Source organism: Leptonotus elevatus, chromosome 10 (assembly GCF_054856555.1).
Source record: "Leptonotus elevatus isolate MCC_2025b chromosome 10, RoL_Lele_1.0, whole genome shotgun sequence".
NCBI lineage: Eukaryota > Metazoa > Chordata > Actinopteri > Syngnathiformes > Syngnathidae > Leptonotus > Leptonotus elevatus.
The window spans coordinates 1,248,356-1,266,632 of NC_141248.1; the positions used below are offsets into that span (position 1 = coordinate 1,248,356).

The 18,277-nt window shown below is 42.7% G+C and overlaps 1 protein-coding gene across 2 annotated transcripts in view; it reads right to left on the reverse strand.

Annotated features, from left to right (window-relative positions):
- Positions 1-357: 357 nt before the first annotated feature.
- The window catches only part of aldh1l1 (aldehyde dehydrogenase 1 family, member L1), a 72,923-nt gene continuing 55,003 nt past the window's right edge, over positions 358-18,277 (reverse strand). For both annotated transcript variants that reach the window (XM_086086444.1, XM_086086445.1), the window contains one exon: positions 358-1,029. In XM_086086444.1, coding sequence (XP_085942570.1) covers positions 974-1,029 — 56 coding nt within the window. In that variant the 3' untranslated portion in view covers positions 358-973. The remainder of the gene's footprint in view (positions 1,030-18,277) is intronic.

Consider the following 18,277-nt stretch of genomic DNA (forward strand, 5'->3'; position numbering starts at 1 on the left):
TGTTAGTCAATCTATAGTCTTTGTTCTCTTCCCTGGGGAAGTAAGGTTTCTGATTCAATCTAAATGAGAGGATGTTTGAAAGTGCAAGCAAAGGTCTGTCCATAAAAATCCCTGGTGCGAGGAGGCGCCGGGGGCCAATTGTTTACTCACATCTGGAGTGGACTAAGATAGGAACTGAAGTAAGATTATTAAGTTGTGTATTTCACTCTGCTGACAGGACAAGATGACAGGGGGGAGTAAATTGTTTTTGTATAAGTGAGGGAGAGCGGAAAGAGAGGGCACACTTCTAGACCAGATGCTGTTTGAGCAAGGTTCTAAAGTGACTTCAGAATTCTGAATAATAAAGCTGGCAAAAACTTCTTCACAGATCTCAACTTTGAGTTTTATTTGAACACGCAGGAAATCAAAGAAACGATTTCTAACACTGATTACTGAGGTGAGAGACAAGTTTCTAACTGGAGCTACACACAGGAAACGGCGATGCACTCAATTCTTAGATTTATTTTGAATCAGTGTCAAATGGTGTTTGTCTGGGCCATGAAGACAAATTATGACATCATTTGTGTAATTGAGAAAAATGTTTACTCAACAATCTCTGTCCATTAATGAAATATCAGTTATAGATTAAAAAAAAATAACTATGACCAACGGCCATTATTGAAAAATTCACCCTTTACAAAGTAATTAGTGTTTGTATTGTATTTATCAGCTCAGTGGGAATAAGAAGGTTCAAGGCTCTGTAGAGCTAATCTGTTACATATGTTAAGATCGTTGTGACTTGATGTAAGCCAAATTTAGAAGTACATATTTCCAAATGTGTCCCATCTGTTCAATCACAATAACACTAGGTCATTACTGAAAGATTACTAAAAGAAGGCATATTATTGAAACAATGAAAGACAGTTTGTTAAACAGACAACATAAACCAGTGGAAAAAAGCACCACTCATGAAGCAGGACACAATGGCTCCGAATCAGTACTCGATGGTCACAGCCTTCGTCTTCAGGTATTCATTGAGTGCCTCTTGGCCTGATGGAGTATCACAGACATAATGTAAGTGTGGATTTTAAGCAAGACAGAATTCATACAGGGTTTGACATGAGTAAAATACATGTGGAGTTAGTATTTTGATGATCACTAAAGTGAGTGCAATGATTATTGTGACGAATTTTGCACCAGTGATAAAAAGCTTTAACCCTATATTGTCAAATGCATCACATTTTGTTTTGGGGAGAACTAATGTGATGGTTCCTTAAAGTTTGTGGACACCAGGGAGCATCGGTAAGAATGCACGGAGATGATGATTCAGTTTCTTTTTAATAAGAGTCAAAACTGTGGGTGTGTGGCTACGTGTGTATGTGGTTCTGTAACACAAATACAAATAAAGACATATCAGTACACAATTATTTTGTAATGTAAACAAATAAACAAAAACGCCTTCGTCGAGAATAGCTTGTAAAAATACAATAAACTCAGTATGACTGGGCCATCCGCACACTAGCAATTAGCGATTATTAGCATATGAAACAATAGTAAACGGTGTTGAGAGTCTTCTGCCCAGATTTAGTTATACCTGTTTTGATTTATTTATAACTGTTTAGATTTAATCATAACTGCTTTAATTTCCTCAGTAGAGCTGGGTGAGTGTTTAAATTATGTTTGGGGGAGCTTCCTCTATTCCCACATTGATGAGCCATTTGTCTGGGGTGAAGCAAATGTGTTAATAGGATTTCTTTGTAAGTCTTATCTTGTGCTAGGTGCCGTCAGGTCTGAGACCTACTATATTTCCACATCAAAAGGCCATCTGTCAATGTGTATTGAATGCTGTAAAAGTCTGTCTTGGCTGGGGGCAGGGGTGGGGAGAAAGGGGAGAGGGGAGGGGTTTAGTGGTACCGCCTTTCTGATAGTATAAGAATACTGCAATTGTCAGGAATCTACACACTTGCGAGAGGACTGCAGCCATTTGTCTGTAAACTTGTTTGTGTCCGGAATATTCTCTAAAATAAATCCTTCCTGTTCACCTGTTCACCGATCTCCAGTCTGTATTCAGAAAATTAACATTCTCACTACCCGGAACAAAACGAACACAGGGAAAACAAAAATTGTTTTTCCAACAACGGCCCACGGATATTAACAACACTCTTCTATAAAACTACTAAATCATGCATTAACCATTATATTGAGCTATTAACACAATAATCACTCTTTTGTGACGCACACTGTATCTATGGCGCACACTGACCCAACTGCGAAGTTTGCACATCAACACGTATGACTTAACAAGCGATGCGCTCTCAACCAAACCGAGCCAACTTCTGATTGGCCACAGTGACTGGCAATCACGCTGTAAAGTCAAGACAGGCTATGTCCTTTGTCACAGCCGCCCCCAAATTTATCGAAATTTGACATAAGGAAGGACTGCCCGTGTCAATGTCAGGAATAGAGGGCAGGGCTATGAGGCGTGCAACAGGCTTGACGTAGGTCTTGCCTTGGACCTGTACTTTAGCAGTCCTGATCCTTTTATCCTGTCCTAGGAGACATGACCAATGGGCTACATCACTCTTGGTAACTGGGGCCCATCACCATAACCGTGGTTCTGCAGCTGGGCTGGGTCCTTGTGCCATTTAGAACAGGTCTGCAGGGTTGGGAGATAGTTCTTGATGAAGTGCGATCAGAACTGGTCTGCTAAAACTTGACTGTGTTTCCAGCGACGTCGACTTAATGGCTCTGCATCCACATATACAACCTGAGGCAGGGAGGAGTCTAGCCGCCCGATGAGGAGCAGGTTAGGGGTCACAGGGTCAGGGTCTCCCACGTCTGTAGATAAGTAGCACAGTGGTTTGGAATTTAAAATCCCTTCCACCTCCATCAGGACAGTCCGCAGAACTTCTTCTGAAACAGATTGTGGCTGGATTGTGGCGTATAGTGCAGCCTTGACCTACCTCACCTTTCTTTCTCATACACCTTCAAAATGCGGTGCATTTGGTGGGTTAAATCTGAACTGGATCTGGGACTTGGCCAAATGATCATGAAGGGATGGGTGGAGGGCATTAAAGGCTTCTCTGAGCTCCCGCTCTCCTCCTTTAAAATTTGTTCCCTGATCAGACAGGTGCTCAGCTGGTTTTCCTCTTCGCGCAAAATTGCCTGAGGGCCATTAAGAAGGAGTCACTGTCTAAACTGGATAGGACATCTAAGTGTACAGCTTGTGTCGTCCCCATGTTTTCTCAAAACGACGTCCCACTTTAACTGTGAAGGGCCAAAAACAAACCATAACTGAAGAAAAGAAGGGTGGATTTAGCAAACGCAATCTTACAGATCTGCCATCTTAGGAACAGTCGGAGTGACTCTCCATCTCTGACAGTCCGGGTAGGAATGCTGGTGTCTTCTGACTGCTTTAAGTAATAGGCGCTCTGAGCCTGGGTGATGTAGGGCCTTGTCTATATCCTGGATGAATAGATGAGTCACTTTATGACAGGGGTCTAGGACCACAGGATGAATTAAATCAGGCTCCAGTTGACTACTGTGACGAAGCCTCCCACCGATTCTAATAAGCCCTGTAGCATCATCATACTCTCGGGCCAGTGTTAATAGGCGACTTGTTTAGGGAACTGGCTTGCTAGCTTTTAACAGGTTGTATTCCTCCAGAAAACTGTTTTGCTGGGCTTGCTGTAAGATTTCTCTCTGCTTCTTTTAAAAACATTTTTTTATTTGCTTTTAACAACTATGATTAACAACATACATTTCCTTTTGTTTACATGTATATTCACATCGTACAGTTATGCATAGTTATCATATCTTTATACAATGACCAAATAAACAAAAATGGAAAATATTGGCAGTTCCATTACAACCATACAAATAGAGCGGGAGTAGGGGGAAAAAGGGGGGGGGGAGTTAAAAACTTATCTAGTCCTATTACTTATGTTTTGACTTATTTCAATAGATACAATAATAGGTTAATATATTTCAATGAAAGAAAATTTATAAACCTGTTTGTGTATACATCTGCACTTTGACATGAAACGTACATCTGCCAGTAGCATATGTACCTGCATACACCATAATAATTCATCCTCATATTCACATATACAATTTTCATTTCCCTGATACATCGAAAGAAATGACACAATTTTTGCTGTTTTGCCAGCTCAAGTCTGATTTAAATAATGTTCTTGAACTTTGCTTTCAAACATTTATTTTTAACTCAGCAAGTGACTTTTCAGGTCAGTACCAAAATTATTCCACAAATTAACACCTCTTAAAGAAACACACGTTTGCTTAATATTTGTTCTGTTTTGATTTTTAGGACTCTCTCTAATTTCAAATAGTTTCTGAGTACTGTGGCAGAGTAGATTGTTGTATGCTTTGTAGTAGCAAGGCAGGAGATGGAAGGCTTGCGTAGCTCAACATCATTCTCTGGCTCTTGTCTAACTGGTTGAGTGGGCCAGAAATCTGGTGCCTGCTGCAGAAAGGCTGGACCATGTCGCGACTTGCTGTTTGTGGACAGCTCCAGCAATGTGTGATATCATCAGCAGGGTTATCTGCCGAGTTCACATATCTCCAAGCTCTCGGATTTATCAGCTCCTGGATCTCAGCCACTCGTGTTCCCACGAAAACTTTAGAATGACATGAATCTGACTGTAACCAGGTGAGGACAGTGGTGGAGACTCTCCAGAGGGTGATGCTGTTAATAGTCAGAGTCAGCTCTCATTGCAGGAGTGCAGCTAGTTGGGCAGCTGTCAGAGCAGCACACAGCTACAGTCGGGGTATAGACTGTTGCTTTTTCGGGGCCACTATGGATCTAGTGGTAAGAAAGGCCACCTCCACCCGCCCTCCTGTGTCCTCTGTGCGTAAGTAGGCCACGGAGTCGTAGGCCTTTTCTGATGCATCTGCAAACACGTGAACATCTCTAGAGCAGTTTAAAGTGTCTATGGCAGGACTGGTGTAACAGCGTAGTAGGGTGACTTGTGATAGATGCTGTAACTCCTCTTCCCACATCTGACCATGGCTGTAGTACCTCCTTAGGTATGACTGGGTCCTCCCACTCGCGTTGTCTGTCCAATAAGCGCTGCACTAAGACTGGGTTGTGAAGGGGAATTTAAAACCCAAGGAGTCCTACAAGCGCGGCAGCACGCTGTATATGTTTCGCATGGTAGGTGTGTTGGTTGTTGGTACGTGTACCTCAAGGAGTCTGAGTTACAAAGCCATCGTAATCCTAGAGCGAGTTCTTGTGCGTCGGTGGTTGACTCCTAGAGCCACAGCTCACTGCTCTCAGACCTTACTTCACGAGGTGGTTTCGGGAATCTTAATCGCCCACTGTCTTAGTTCAAACCTACCTGCTGCTAATAAGGCTGTCAATTTGTTCACAAGGTGCTGGACTTCTTGTACAGTGGGGACGCTCTGTAGACAATTATCTACATAGAACGATTTCTCAATCATCACTCGTACATCCTCACTCGGTTGACAGTGGTCACACACATGCTTCTGCAGCGCAAATGTTGCACAACATGGGCAAGATGTTGTACCGAATGGAAGTACCTGCCATATGTAAACACTGGGTGGATGATCTGTCTTCAGGCCCCGCCACAGGAAACAGAGCAGTGTTTTGTCCTCGGGAAGCAGCCTGACTTGATGAAACATCCCTTATATCTCTGCTGATGGCTACTGAATGTTCCCTGAAATGTAGCAGCACCCCCAACAGGCTGTGAGGGTGGGCCCAGGAAGCAGCAGCTTGTTCAAGTTGTCTCCTTTATAGCAGAAAGAACAATTGAAAACAATCCTGTTTTTCCCATTATGGCTCACCATACGGTGTGGGATGAACCAAGTCTCCTTTGCTCGGTGCAGCTCCTCTTCGGTTCCCTTTAACACGTAGCCAGCCTTCTCCAGTTTGTCAATCTCTGCACAGTATGCAGTAGCTCTATCAGGATCACGCAGTCGTCTTTTTTCTATGCTGCGCAGATTGGGTAACACTGCCTCTTTGGGCGCATTGAGTTGTGGCATGTTCTTTACTCTGAGGAGTGGAGTTGCGTAACGCTGGGTTCCCTGAATGTCCACACGTGTAGTTTTAGTCTCCAACAGGTGTATTGCTTCCTGATCCTGTCTGGAGCGCACAACTAGCTTTTCACTACGGTATGGAAGAACATCTAATTGCCATAACCTTTCAACATTGTGTAGGATTTCAGCAGAGGGTGGCAATGTAGATATGTGTAGACATTGTTGAGCTGCAGACTTCTGTTCAATATGCTTAATCGGCCCCTGAAGTGTCCAATCTAACCTTGTTTTTACTGATACAGGTCCGCCAGGACGTTCCAGGCGCACAGGAGCCACCGGAGTGATGAGGGCGCTTTTATCCATTGTTGGGAGTGGGAGGTCTCTTAGGTGCCTGTACTTTCTCTGAAGTGCCTCCGCTGAGTAGGTGTGTTTAGCCAGGTTCAGGGCATCAGCTGTGAATGCATCTTTAATATTGAATGACCTGTGTGGCTGACCTACTGGGAAGATGGTGAATGACACAGCTGCACCATGTATGACTCTGATGTCTTGTTGGACTGTTCGAAGAGCAAGTTGTTCTGGCTGGCCGATGAGTTTTGTCTTGTTGGACTGTTCGAAGAGCAAGTTGTTCTGGCTGGCCAATGAGTTTAAGGCATTGCGCTGCTGCAGAAAGGATAATGGTCCGCTCTGACCCGTCATCAAGTACTGCATAAGTCTTTAAGGAGTGCTCACCGTGATCTTTAACAGTACCTGGTTGCAGCCAGAGAGTTTGTTGAGCTGGCAAGGCTTGACGGGCTATCATCTCCAGGCTTTATGTCAACCTCATGTAGAGCTTGTAGGTGTTTCTTTTTGCACGTTAGACAGGTGACCTTCAGGCGGCACTGTGCAGCTTGATGGGAACGACCACAGCACCAGCATTTTCTGTTTGATTTAATCCATGTTGTTTTCTGTTCCCCTGTCAGCAGAGCAAAATTGGCACACTGGTCGAGATGCAATGGATTGACACAATATGGGCAGTATGGTGTCTTCTCTGATTTCTTGGAGCAAGAAGGGCTTGGCTCGGTGGGACGTATCACTTGGCTTTTCCGCTGTATGGAGGAGGCTGGTGTTTTTCTTCCCCTTGCTGTTATGGCGCCATGCTGACTTGGATTCTCTGCTGCTCTTCACCTCATTGTGTGACGACTCGTACACTGTCTCCTGTATCTTCAACTCGCAATCAAGACAGTCAGTCGAAGGCTTGGGTTTAAACTCTGCTTGCATTATGGAGTTAAAATCATGCCAAAACCCCGCAAACACACAAAACGCAATTTATGCACACAAATCAAGACAGTATTAATATTATTATTAAGTCTGTAGAGAGTGACTGGACTTAAAGCCAATTGTAATTTATAATCGATTTTAACTCCTGACAAAACAGGGCCCAGGTCTGTCAACATTTCATTAATCAAAAGAAAAAAAAGTAACACGGCACACCACTCATTTGACGAGGTAGAAAGCTGCATTGTGCAGTCCCACCTACATCAAATCGTGTTATTTTACTTACTTTATTTAACCCTAACTCTAACCCTGCATCATAACGCCACTGCCTGGTCGTTGAAGTTGTGATTGCGAACAATGCCATGCTGAGCAACATGGCATAATTGCAATATGTAAGTGATAACAACAGTAGAAACATCCACGGCTCTGGAAACGCCTATTGCAATACAATACGTAATCACAGCAGCAGGGTAACAACAAGGCGTCCATATGTCATGTGACCAGCAGTTGACCAATCACAGCGTAGAAGTTCTGAAACGAGTTGGCCAAACTCCCTCTATATACGGCGGAGTTTGGGCACGTAGATCTCCTCGGCAGATATTAATGCCAAAAGTGCTTGTTGACAAGGAAGGTAAATGTTCATATTCATATGAGCCCATAGCCCTTGCTCCTGTAAGTGTATTCCAATCCTCATTTAACTGTATAGGTATGAGAGACGTCATCCTGGCAGCTCTCTCCAATGATCTCTCCACACTGGAATAAGGTGGTTGCTGTTCATAGGTATCATCAGATGACCGCTGCTGTGCAGGTAGTGAGGAGACATAGTCCTGCATCAAAATAGGTGGCCGTGTTTCTCGGCGTGGCCGGGCACCAGCTTCAAGTGGAGTGCGACTCTGGTCTGAATACATCTCTTTTTAATCCCACGGTGACCGCACTTCCCGGGTTTCGGCACCAAATGTTTTGGGAAGAGCTAATGTAATGGTTCCTTCAAGTTTGTGGTCGCCAGGGAGCATCATTAAGAATGCATGGAGATGATTATTCAGTTTCCTTTCATTAAGAGTCAAAACTGTGGGTGGGTGGCTACGTGAATGTGTGCAGAGGCGTAGCTTGCCATTAGGCAAACCAGGCCAGAGGGCCAACAGATTTTACACAAACCGCATATCTTATTCTTTCACATTAGGAGTGCCAAGGGGCAATGACAGTTGACTGTCTCAAATTCCCTATAAGGGCCCCGCGAGCCAAATCGGCCCTCCCCCACTTGTTGCTCATTAGAGACACAGCTTGCGTGCGCTAGTGTAAACAAATAGGGTGACAGGAGATTCTCCGACAAGACTGACAGGAGAAGAGAAAAGAAAACAAGACAGTGGTGACTGTAAGTAAGAGTTGTTTATGACTGTGTGTTTGGAGAGAGTTTCAGGGCTGGCTTTAATTTCAATCGTGAATAGAGTGAGATCACTGAATCGTAAACATATAGCCTAATAACTGTTTTTGCACAAGCCAAATCAAGGAAGCACCACTTTTGAAAATGGCTCAAACATATGTTGAATCAACCAAGTTTTGACTTTTGCGCAGTTCCATAACTTTAATATTGAATATACAGTGCAGGCCATAAGTTATTCGATGCATTTGCTTTATTCTCATGGCTGGTTACTTTGTAGATTCTCACTGAAGGCATCAAAACTATGTATGAACTGATGTGGAGTTATGTAATGTGGTGGATACCCTTACCACCCCTATTGTTAAATTTTTTTACTGTTTCAATTTATATTTTAACTGTTTTGAATTTAGTTATAGCTGTGTAGTAATAAGAAAACAGTTAATTCAATTTTACTTGATGCATAGTGTATTTTGTTCTCTTCCCTGTGAAAGGAATGTGTAAGAAGGTTCCTGTGATTTATCTAAGGAGTATATGTTTAAAAAAGTGCAGGCAGAGTTTCTGTGCACCAGTTATCCGGTCTAAAGTTCAAGGGAGCTGGGTCCAATTATTTTCCAAAAGCTGGGATGAACTAAGATATGAGTCCGGAAGTCTTATCTGTTTTTTCTACTTCACTCTTCCCCCAAGGACTCAGGGAGGGGAGAAACGATATCCTGTAAACACTGTTTTTGTATAAAGCTGATGTGGGTCCACTTTAAGGACACACATTTGGACAGATCACTACTTGAGTGAATTCATTTGTGTCTTCAGAAACTTTCTGTAATAAAAACCTTGCAAGGAAACCTCTTCACAGATCTCAACTTTGATTTTTATTTAAACACGCAAGAAAACAAAATAACGTTTTCTAACACCATCTAATGTCAGTATTGTTTGAATTTGCTTTAGCTTAATTACTAAATTAAAAAAAAATTCAGTTAATATTAAGTAAGTATTTTTGTTTGGAGACATATTTTCTAAGGGGTGAACACTTTAGTTAATATTTGTCTGAATATTTACTGCATTTGTTCTTGTTTGAGGGAAGCAACCAGGCTGGAAGGTGGGAGGAATAAAGATCTGCCACTTGCCATTGTTGAAGACTGGAGGGGGGGCGGGGGGGGTGTATTTGTTTAATGATTTGTTTGGAGTATTTCTTTTTGTTAATTTGGTGTAAATGCACTTTAGTTTTCACTCGTTAGTGTTGATATATGTTTTTGTTATTTGGTCCTATAGAATTAAGTTGGTTTGATTCGTAGTCATACCTCCCTCTTGTGTTTATTTAGGTTGGTCCACCCCTATTTAAGCCACCTGAGTTGTTTGTCTGAAGGTCAGTCCAGTTTAATTTGTGTTATGTTAAATTGACCTCTTTGAAATTGGGCCCAAAACTTTAGCTATTAGTTGATGTAGGATTTTTTGGTTAAATCTTTTTGATTTGATCAAAAGGAATCTTTTTTTGAAGCGCCTGACGAATGGTTGTCCCGTGCCAACCCCCTTCCCATACCCCATCTGCCAGGGCCCCCAATCCTTTCTTGCTTGGGGCCCCTGGGCACCCTTGCTACGCTGATGTGTGTGTGTGTGTGTGTGTGTGTGGGGGGGGGGGGGGGGGTTCTGTAACACGAATAAAAATAAAGACATATCAGTACACACTTATTTTGTAATGTAAACAAATAAACACAAATGCCTCAGTTGAAAATAGCTTGTAATAATATAATAAACTCAATATGACAGGGCCCTCCGCACGCTAGCAATTATTAGCATATGAAACAATGGTAAATAGCTCACTGATATTAAAAACACTCTTCTACTAAATTACGCAAATCATGCATTAACCATTATATTGAGCTATTAACACAATACTCACTCTTTAATGACGCACACTGTATCTATGGCGCACACTGACCCAACTGTGATGTCTGTACATCAACACGTATAACTTAACAAGCGATGCGCTCTCAACCAAACCCAGCCAACTTCTGATTGGCCACAGCGACTGTCAATCATGTCATCAAGTCATGACGGGCCACCTCCTTCATCACAAATTTGATACAAGCATTTCCGAAGCCAGCTGGGATAGGCTCCAGCGCCCCCCGCGACCCTTGTGAGGACAAGCGGTTAAGAAAATGGATGGATGGATGGAAGGAGTCAAATATAGGTTTCAGATTTTTTTTAAATCAGAATTTTTTTTTCCATTATTTCTGGGGTCAGGCATTACAGGGTATTATATATTTTCCTAGATTCCAGGACTGTGACAAACTTGTGCAAAACCAGTTAACTCATTGAATACCAGCCATTTTCATTGGAGCAACCACTTCAATACCATAATAATAATAATGAATCAGATTTATATAGCGCTTTTCTAGACACTCAAAGACACTTTACAATGGAAGGGATACATTATAAAAAAAAAATAAATAAAAAATAAATAAAAAGAAAGGGATACATTATTCATGTACTCACACATTCCCACTGCGGTGGCGGTAAGCTACTTAAGTAGCCACAGCTGCCCTGGGGCAGGCTGACGTAAGTTATTTAAACAAAGTAATAAAATATATGAAACCCATGCATTATTACAAGTGCTTACATGTCATAACATCTGGCTTGCATGTAAAATGACAGGTCCTAATTCATGTCAAACTGACATTTAAGTACAATCATGCTTCAATCATCCTAGCCTCTAGATTAATCGCAAATAAGTACTATATAGGCACGACTACTATTTATTATTATTTTTATTATTATTACTATTATTTTTTATATAATTATTTATTCATTAAAAATCAAGCTACTTCATTAGAAGAGCCCTGTGCCCCCACCCTTTGCCTTTCATCTCTTTTACTGCGCGCTTGCACAATGAACGTGTGCTGTATTCTACTTGCACACACGAATACATCAGGGTCACCCAAAAAGCAATCACTCATTCCAGTAGGCCAAGCGCGGCTCCCAATACCAAATAGCACATTTTGTACCAGCACTGAGAAGTATCCCAATGCAAAAGTTGCTGTTTTATGAACCTATTAAGCACTCAATAATTGCTGACCAATGAGTAAGGCTATAAGGCTACGTCAGGAGTGGCGAAATATTGCCAAATATGGCCATCGGTCTCAAGGCCTCAAACTACAGGTGTTAATCATAAACTGAGCTTCAACCCACATTCAACATTCCATCACTTCCCATGACATGATGTTGGCACACCTCTTAATCATCACAACATTGTTACATCAATTTTTGCGACACATTTCTGATAACACCCTCGAATGTGATGATACTGGGGGCGTACCTAATCAATTGGCCAAGATGGCCGCAGCCCTGGGCGAACGGAGTGGTGAGAATCTTGAGTGTACCTAATCAATTGGCCAGAATCCTGGGCGTACCTAATCATATGTCTAAGGTAGTAGTAGTAGTACTCGTATTTGCAATAGTAGTCTTACATAGGCCAAGCCTTGAGTACACATAGAAAAAAGGGGGTGAGTTGAGCTCAACAGTGAGAGAGATGATTGGCTGAGGCAGTTGCTATGCAGAAGTGAGAGACCAGGCAGTATAGTTAAAAAAAGCACTATTTAAATAGCAGCCCATTCCATTACATTTAAAAAATAATAATAATAATGTTGTGCTTTTATTTTTGAAAATGTATATAAAAATGTTTTTGTTTAATTGGAAATGAGTTGAACAGTTTAAAATTGGAACGGTTGGAATCGGTGAAGAAATCAACATAAAGTAAAAGTTCCTTACTGTCACTTTAAGAAACATGCACACACACACACACACACACACACACACACACACACACACACACACACACACACACACACACACACACACACACACACACACACACACCCCCACACCCCCCCACACACACACACACACACACTCACACACACACTCACACACACACACATTTGACTTTAACATGTTGGACACATCACGCACACACATTCAACTGAAATGTATGAGAATGCGCACACCTTGAACAAAAGGCTCTCAGGACTTAACGGTTTAAGATGCAGATTCCAGAAATGGCTTGTTAGAAATGGCTTGTTAGAACTAATTGCTAATCGCGAGATGCTGTGACTATCGCGAGACCTACAGCGAGCCCGGAAATACCCAACATGGCGGCGCCCTGCTGCTAAGATAGAACTAGCTCTATTATGCTAAACCAAATCCGAATTTAACCACCTTATGACTTGGCTTTTCACCTTCTCTCTTTTATCCGGCAGATTTGGAATACCACCCAGCGTGGAGGACCTTGAACGTTTCATCGACGGATACTTTTACAGTTGCGCGATGGAGGATCCTTCCTTCGAGAAACCTTCCAAGAAGAGAAAAATGACGGACACGGACGATCTAGCCACTACGGACGTTTTGGTCAGTATGCTGGACTCCATAAATAAAAAACTAGATGTCCTCTGCCTCATCCGCGAGGACGTTAAAGAATCAAAGGTGAGTTTGGAATTCGTCGGCCAACAGGTAAGTGAACTCCAACGAGATAATGCTGAGTTACGCTCTTCACTCATGGCTGTTTCAGCCGAGTTGGAAACGATTAAAAAGGAGAATAAAATGCTTAAAGAAACGGTTTTGGATGTCTAATCCCGTAGAATGCGGGAGAATTTAATATTCTCAGGCATATCCGAGAATACCTCTGAGAATCCAGGTCCGAGATAAAAAAAATTATGACGACGTCGTTAAAAATTCCTCAGGAGACGGTAAATAATATGTCTTTTCACCGGGTACATCGGCTTGGAGCCCGTAGGGGCAACAAACACCGTCCTATTATCGCTAAGTTTGAGCATTTTAAACAGAAAGAATTTGTTAAAAGTAAAGGACGGGAGCTTAAAGGGACCTCTTTCGGAATGAATGACCACTTCCCGAGAGAGATTAATGAGCGGCTAAAGGTACTGTTTCCTATAATGAGACAAAATAGGCAGGAGGGTAAACGGACTACGATAGTCGTTGATAAGCAATACATCGATGGCCAACTATTCCGGAACCCCAACTCCACTACCTGGCTGTTCTAATTGGCATTGGTGGAACTAAACTTATTATTATTATTAAATGTATACATATACTGTATATGTGGTTATAAAACCTAAAATATGAATACTCATTATGTTTAGGCAATATTACAAATATAATATTAATACATAACTATATCTAAAATACCCCCCGCACCCAGGCATCGGCGCCGAAGAGGGGCCGGACAGCGGAGCGGAGAGGGCACCCGCGCCCACCCCACCCCCCGCCGCGTGGAGGGACGGAACACCGGGGGCAGAAGGGGAGATGGGGGCACCGGAGGACGGCCGGCACCCCCGAACCCCAGGCCCAGCGGGGAAAGGCCCCGGTCGTCACTCCAGCGTTCTTAGTGAAAGCTAACCCCTGTTACAGAGTCCGCCAGCTCGCCGACTGGCGAACTCTACCCCTAAACCTTGAATGTGACCCCACCCAGTGTATATACAAGTGTGTGTGTGTGTGGTGCATTAAAATTGGGAGCAGGTGAACCGAAGCAGAGGGAAATGATATCCCCACGCTCCGATCCACCCGCCTCCCAGGCATGTCAGTGAGTGTATGTGGTGCATTAAAAAAATAAATGGGGGGGGGGGGCGGGGACATGGACAGGGGACCACAGCACTGCTCTATATTGCGGTCCCCAACCGATGGCACCCCACCCCGACACCCCCCCCCACACACACACATTAACTCTTTGACCGCCATAAACGTTATAAAACGTTTAGCATAAACCTACGGAAGGGCGCCGAGGACGTTAAAAGACGTTCACTATGTTTTTTTGTTTTTTTTTTGGAAACGGGTGGAGGAAAGCCTTGGGCAGCTGTGCTGAAAGTATCAAGCAGATCTGGTTAGTATAATGACTCGTTTTGGCCCCTAGATGGCAGCGATGACTCTCTTTGCACAAGGTTGGATGGGCCGCCCACCGTGGGCGTCAGTAGAAGACGTGAGGCGGAGCTAGAGTCTTGAGGAGACAATGGCTGATGAAGCCACAATGGCTGATCAAGCAACCGGTTGCAAGCAGCTCACGCTTGAGCATTTTTTTCAAAGACGGAAAGCATCGATCAATACTAAAAAGCGCATTGATGTCGACGATGATGATGACTCCGAGCTTGACGGCAAAGTTGGAAGCCTTGACGCGACCGTTATGATCACGTAGTAAGCCTCACCGGCTAAGCGCGGCTAGCGCGGCTAGCGCGGCTAGCGCTGCTAACGCCGGAAAACGCGCACAATAACCGACCGGGTACTTCTACACAATCGGACATTCGAGAGTTGTCGAAAAGCATCGACCAATGCATTGATGATGATGATGATGATGGTGAATCCCGAGGTTGACGCCACAGTTGGACGCCACAGTTGGACGCGACCTTTATTCTCACGTCATAAAGCATCACCGGCTAGTGCTGCTAACGCCGGAGCTGCACATGCGGACATTTTGTCGGACAATGAAGAATACCCCGAGTCCAATGCATATTCATCGGAGGAGCGGGTACAGTCTGATCACGGAGAAGACACTGTTTCTGGACTACGATGCCACCATGAATGGAGTGGATAAAATGGATCAGAACATCTCTTACAACCCGGTATAGCAACTGAAGGACATGAGGAAGCCAGACGTAACACCACCGTAACGTAACCGTAGCATGATCCTGATATTAGACTTGATGGCAACACACACTGCAGTATATACTTGCTATTCCCCGGAAAAAACGGCCTGCAAGAAAGTGGAGCACGCGAAGAGGCAATCTGTTGTGCAAATGCTGTTGCGTCTCCTTGCACGCAGGAGAGTGTTACACAAAGAAAAACTGTCGTTGAAACATCCACATATTTGTAAATAGCACCACAGTTGCACACATTTGTAAATAGTTTGCCAAATTGTTGTCAAATTGTTACACTGTTGAATATAAATAAACGTATTTTGCTATCAAAAAACACTTTTTCATTCTTGGTGGTAGTGTTTTATAGAAGTAAAGCACTATTTAGGTGTTTGTGGCATCATTCATGGACAAAAAGAAGTGTAAAATTCACTAGAATGCATGAAATAATATCGTTTCACTTGATTTCTCCGTATTTGAGTCCAAAACAAGCGAAATCAAATGAAACTAACCATTTTCTATTGTTGATTACTAAAGAACGGAATAAGGTAGAAACAAACTTTTTTTTCTGATGAAAGATGAAAGTCCAATCTTTCATTTGGTAGTATGTGTGTTTCCATAGTCCAAACAGAACATTTTCTGTGGACCTTGAAAGATCAGTCAAAATGCTTAAATCGGCTGGCACTGACGGCATCCCTTTTCTGAAAACGTCTGGCAGTCAAAGAGTTAAAATTGGAGGGGAGTTGTAAGGCGAAGACGGTGTTTCCACCCTACCCCCCCACATAAGTGTGTTATGTGCCCTATATGTCTATAAAAGTGTATTGTGCAAACCTAGTGCAGTGAGTTAAGAGGAGCGACCAGCGGGGCCCCCCCCAACCGCCCACCAAACCCCCATCCACCCCACCGGGACCCCGGCGGGCATATGGGACCAGCCCGGCGGGGCGATAGGGCTCGCCCCCCGGATACTGGGGCCCGCCCGAGGTGCCAGGATGTCCACCGGAGCGGGGCGGGCACAACACCAAACCCACCCACCCCCCCGGCCCCCGGAGCGCCGAGACCCGGGCCACGGATGGAGCCCGCTCAGGGGAGGGGAAGGAAGGCGTACAGGGGAGGGGGAAGGGAGGGGGGAAGGGGACGACAAGAAGGGCAAGGGGCAGCGGCAGGGCCGCAGAGAGAGGGGGAGAGGAGGAGGAAGGGTGACGAGGGAGAAGGGACAGGGAGGCGGAGGACCATCTCTTAAAATTAAAAGCAGATATTTGTCTCCTTCAAGAAAACCCACGTATAAAAATCTGAAGAAAAATTACTTATTGATAATAATTTTAGTCAAGTGTTATCTGCCCCTTATAACAGTAGACAAAGAGGAGTCTGTATACTCATACATAAGAATGTATTTTTTTACTATAAATAATACAGTAACAGACCCAGAGGGCCGATACATTATTATTCAGGTGACTATATATTTAAAATACTTAGGCATAAAAATCTCACCTAAATTAACTGATTTAATTAATTTAAACTTTACTCCACTTCTGGATAGCATTTATAGTGACTTGGAGCGCTGGAATAATCTTCCTATTTCTCTAACGAAACGAATAGCCACTATTAAAAGGAAAATTTTACCCAAAACAAACTATTTTTTCTCAATGATTCCATTTAAACCTACAGCTAACTGGTTCCAGTTGTTGGACTCAGCCGTTACAAAATTTTACTGGAATAAAAAAAAAGCAAAGATTAGTCTATCTACTCTTCAGAAAAATAAATCCAAAGGAGGTCTAGAGGCACCAAATTGTATGCACTACTATATAGCCAACCAGCTACAATATATTATTTTATGGGCACAACCCAACAGAGATACTAACTGTTGGCTGGAACTAGAACAGAAGGATTGTAATAACCTCAGACTCCTAGATTTACTCTTTATTACAACATCGATTAAGCGACATAACTGTTTTAAAAATCCAATGATTTCCACCACTCTGACTGCCTGGTGGAAGGCACTAGAAATTACAAAAGCCCAAGTGGAGCCCTGTGGGCTTTCTCCCCTATGGCATAACCCCGACTTTCAACTTAACAACCAATCGTTTTATTTAGTGTGTGGGAGCACCATCTTTTCTCAGATAATATGTTTATATCATATACAACCTTGCTCCAAAAATACAAAATAAAAAACGGAAATTTTTTACTTTATCTGCAAGTTAAAAGTATGATAAAGAAACAAATTCCAACACTTCGGGGTACGCTCCAACCGCCTGTTTTAGCTAAAGATATTACCAAGCTTTCTCTGACAACAACAAAAAAACTCTCAAAAATATGTTACTTTCGTATACTGATAAAATATCATCTCGAAATGGGAGACAGACTTGTCTATAGCGCCGGAATCTGACTTTTGGATTCAAGTTTGTGAAAACGTATTTAAAATGACAAAACACACAAATTTACAACTTATCCAATATAAAATTATTCATAGAACATACATTACTCATTATATGATGAAGAAAATGGGACTCTCAGACTTCGACATTTGTCTCCAGTGTTTACAAAACACTACAGACACTTATTTTCATGCTTTATGGTTATACACTTCGGTTATGTATTTCGGTCTTAGAAAAACTTTCCGCTATCTTGGACTGCAGGATACCTTTATCTCCAAACTTGTGTTTGCTAGGTGACCTAACAACAACTGACTTACCACGTAAACAATTTCAATCTACACTTGTAGCCCTTACTATCACGAAAAAAAACAATTCTTGTTAACTGGAAAAATAAACAAACTCTGAATATCGACCTATGGTCTAACCTCCTCATAAATCCCTTTTATTTTTTATTTTTATTTTTTAAAGAGCTCAGTATTGTTCATTCGGTAATGTCATCATCATTGCTCTTTTTTTATTTATTTAATAAAAAATAAAAAAATTGTATGCGTGCGTGCGTGCGTGCAAGTGTGTGTGTATTCGTTAGCTCACCAAAAACCTATTAGAAAAAATCCCATACCGTTCACCTAAACCGAACACCGCCGTCAGGAGAC